This window comes from Cervus canadensis, chromosome 11 (assembly GCF_019320065.1).
Source record: "Cervus canadensis isolate Bull #8, Minnesota chromosome 11, ASM1932006v1, whole genome shotgun sequence".
NCBI classification, from domain to species: domain Eukaryota; kingdom Metazoa; phylum Chordata; class Mammalia; order Artiodactyla; family Cervidae; genus Cervus; species Cervus canadensis.
Genome location: NC_057396.1, coordinates 41,282,401 through 41,285,233, shown reverse-complemented (window position 1 = coordinate 41,285,233; position 2,833 = coordinate 41,282,401). Strand labels below are relative to the sequence as shown.

Genomic DNA, 2,833 nt, shown 5'->3' with positions numbered 1-2,833 from the left:
CAACTCTCACACCCATAGATGACTACTGGAAAAACCATAGCTTTGACTATATGGACCTTTGTCAGCAAATTTATGTCTCTGCTTTTTAATACACTGTCTAGGTTTATCATAGCTTATATGTTTTCTTAATCCTTAAGATAGAGGTTCTTTAAAAAACAAATTATTAATAAGAATATGTTTATCATTAAATTAGAGGAGTCACGGAAATGACTGAAGGTATTTAGTACATTCTCACCTGCCCTTGAGTTGTGTGATCTGTTTTGAAGTAAGGGAGCAATATTATGAAGTGCTAATCTTTCAGTCCAGTTTCCTAGCTTTCTTCACTTTGTCTCTGCCTCCCTAACTACCCATTCCTCTCATCCTCATTTTATGCCCCTGCTTCTTTGTAGTTGCTTAATAGAACTGAAGAAACCAAAACATAACTAACCCAAGTTCCCAAATCTTCCAGTTTTCTTGCATTTAATCCTTGCCCATAAAAATATCTAGACTCTTCATATTGCTTCATACAATCCCATAAGTATAAAAAGGTATGGTATAGAAGTTAAGTCCTGGAAGATTTTGAAAAACATCCAGGAGGTTTTGCTCACAACAGTAAAAGTTCTACTTCCATTTTTCATCTTGAACATGGACACCTTTTAGCTCTTGCTATCAAATATTTTTTTTTTATTCCAGGAAAAAGATCAAGGAAGAAAGAGATGTCAAAGTTAACATCACATTTTTTGGCCTGATCAGTTGGATAAATGGAGATAGCATTTATTAAGACAGAGATTACTGACTAGAGGCATATTTGGGATGGGGCTGGAATATCAAGAGCTGCTCTTTCTATGAACATTCATGTTATTTACAGTTCATGTTATTGCAATCAATATTGCTATAAACATTCCTTTGCATATCTCCCTTGCACACAGGTAAGACTTATTCCTTGGTATACACATAGGAATAAAATAGCTGACTCCTAAGGTAACTGGGGCTTCAATTTTAATATTTTCATGGAAACTGAAAAGAAAGCTTATGTGCACAAAGTATTCTGTAAATAAGGCAAGTTTACCATTTGAAATATGTATAAGATTATATTTAGGTTATGCTTAGGTATGCATATAAAATGTGAGGTCATTCCAGTTAATTTAATCTCCTCTGGTTCTGATTTCAATAGGCACTGTTAAATGAATAGATGGAGGCTGCAAACCGTACAACAGTGACAGAGTTGATTATTTTGGGATTAACGGATAATGTGACACTATGTGCCATCTTCTTTGTGATTTTTCTAGGAGTTTATGTAGTTACCATAGTGGGAAACATCAGCATAATCATCTTAATCCGAAGTAGCCCACAGCTTCACACGCCTATGTACCTTTTCCTTAGCCATTTGGCCTTTGTGGACATTGGGTATTCCACATCAGTTACACCAATCATGCTGATGAGTTTCTTAAAAGAGAGAACTGCCATCCCAATCACTGGTTGTATAGTCCAGCTTGCCTCTGATGTTGCCTTTGGGACTACAGAGTGCTTCTTGCTGGCCACCATGGCCTATGATCGCTATGTGGCCATTTGTTCTCCCCTGCTCTACTCCACCCAGATGTCCCCAGTGGTCTGCTTCCTCCTGTTGGGGGCCTCCTACTTGGGTGGTTGCATGAATGCTTCATCATTTACTGGCTGTTTGATGAATCTCTCCTTCTGTGGACCAAATAAAATCAATCATTTTTTCTGTGACCTCTTCCCACTCTTGAAGCTTTCTTGTGGCCATGTTTATATTGCTGAGATATCCCCAGCCATTTCATCAGCATCAGTCCTCATAAGCACACTGTTTACCATAATTGTGTCCTACAGCTACATCCTCCACTCAATCCTGAAGATGCGCTCCACTGAGGGGAGGAAGAAGGCCTTTTCGACCTGCACCTCCCACCTCACTGCAGTCACTTTGTTTTATGGGACAGTTTTATTTGTTTATGTGATGCCCAAGTCGAGCTACTCAGCTGATCAGGTCAAAGTGGCATCTGTAATCTACACGGTGGTGGTCCCCATGTTGAACCCACTCATCTACAGTCTGAGGAACAAGGAGGTGAAAGAGGCTATGAGAAAACTAGTGGCTAGAATACACTGGTTTTTCTGAATTAAATCAGATATAAGTCTATAGATAACAAACTATTCATTTGGGGGATTTTTTGCTGGATATTTTGATTGATATTTCTCACGACTGAGTGACTAACATACATACACATACATACATCACTAACTTTATTGCTTTTATAGTGATAAGCTTCAGTAAATATAAAAGACCAATGTTTCCATGTATAAAGTTAAGTGTATCACTAAAATGGGTGTCTGTTTGGTTAAAACTAAATATGGATTCTTCAAGTTGAGAACACCTTTGAAAAATAATTTCTATTTAAAATCCCACTTGCCATTTACAGAATCCTATTTAAATGGAGAGATGCCTCAACGATCAAATTTAATTGTATACCATCTTGTAAAATAACATTCAGGAAAGAAACTTCTCATCAACAGCATATAATAGACAATAATGTTGACAACTCATCAGTTCAGGGTACACCCTTAAAGGTACTGCTCTGCCTTGGTAAAGGAATAATTCAACTTTTGGAAACATTGATGTTAGTGTCTCAGAAAAGCTTTTGTTTATTTTTACTTTACTTGAGCCAGAGCAAAGATCATGAATCCTCTGTTTGACAATTAAGAAATCTAACCCAGATAGCACAGAAGAAATTCTGTATAAATTTCAGCTGACTCCTCTCACAGCTAGTCTTAGCAGATGGCTACTAGAGTAAGATTTTGGACATTGACATTTCTATGGAGTGGGATACTGGGTTGTTGGGAC

General features: G+C 37.5%; 1 protein-coding gene across 1 annotated transcript; it reads left to right on the top strand.

The window, feature by feature from the left end:
* Positions 1-1,171: 1,171 nt before the first annotated feature.
* On the top strand, positions 1,172-2,110 carry LOC122450116 (olfactory receptor 481). Its single transcript, XM_043482286.1, has one exon. The coding sequence runs from the start codon at positions 1,172-1,174 to the stop codon at positions 2,108-2,110; it is 939 nt and encodes a 312-aa protein (XP_043338221.1).
* Positions 2,111-2,833: the final 723 nt, after the last annotated feature.

Excerpts from the sequence above, each read along its gene's own strand:
- LOC122450116 (XM_043482286.1), top strand. The coding sequence starts at position 1,172 with ATGGAGGCTGCAAACCGTACAACAGTGACAGAGTTGATTATTTTGGGA.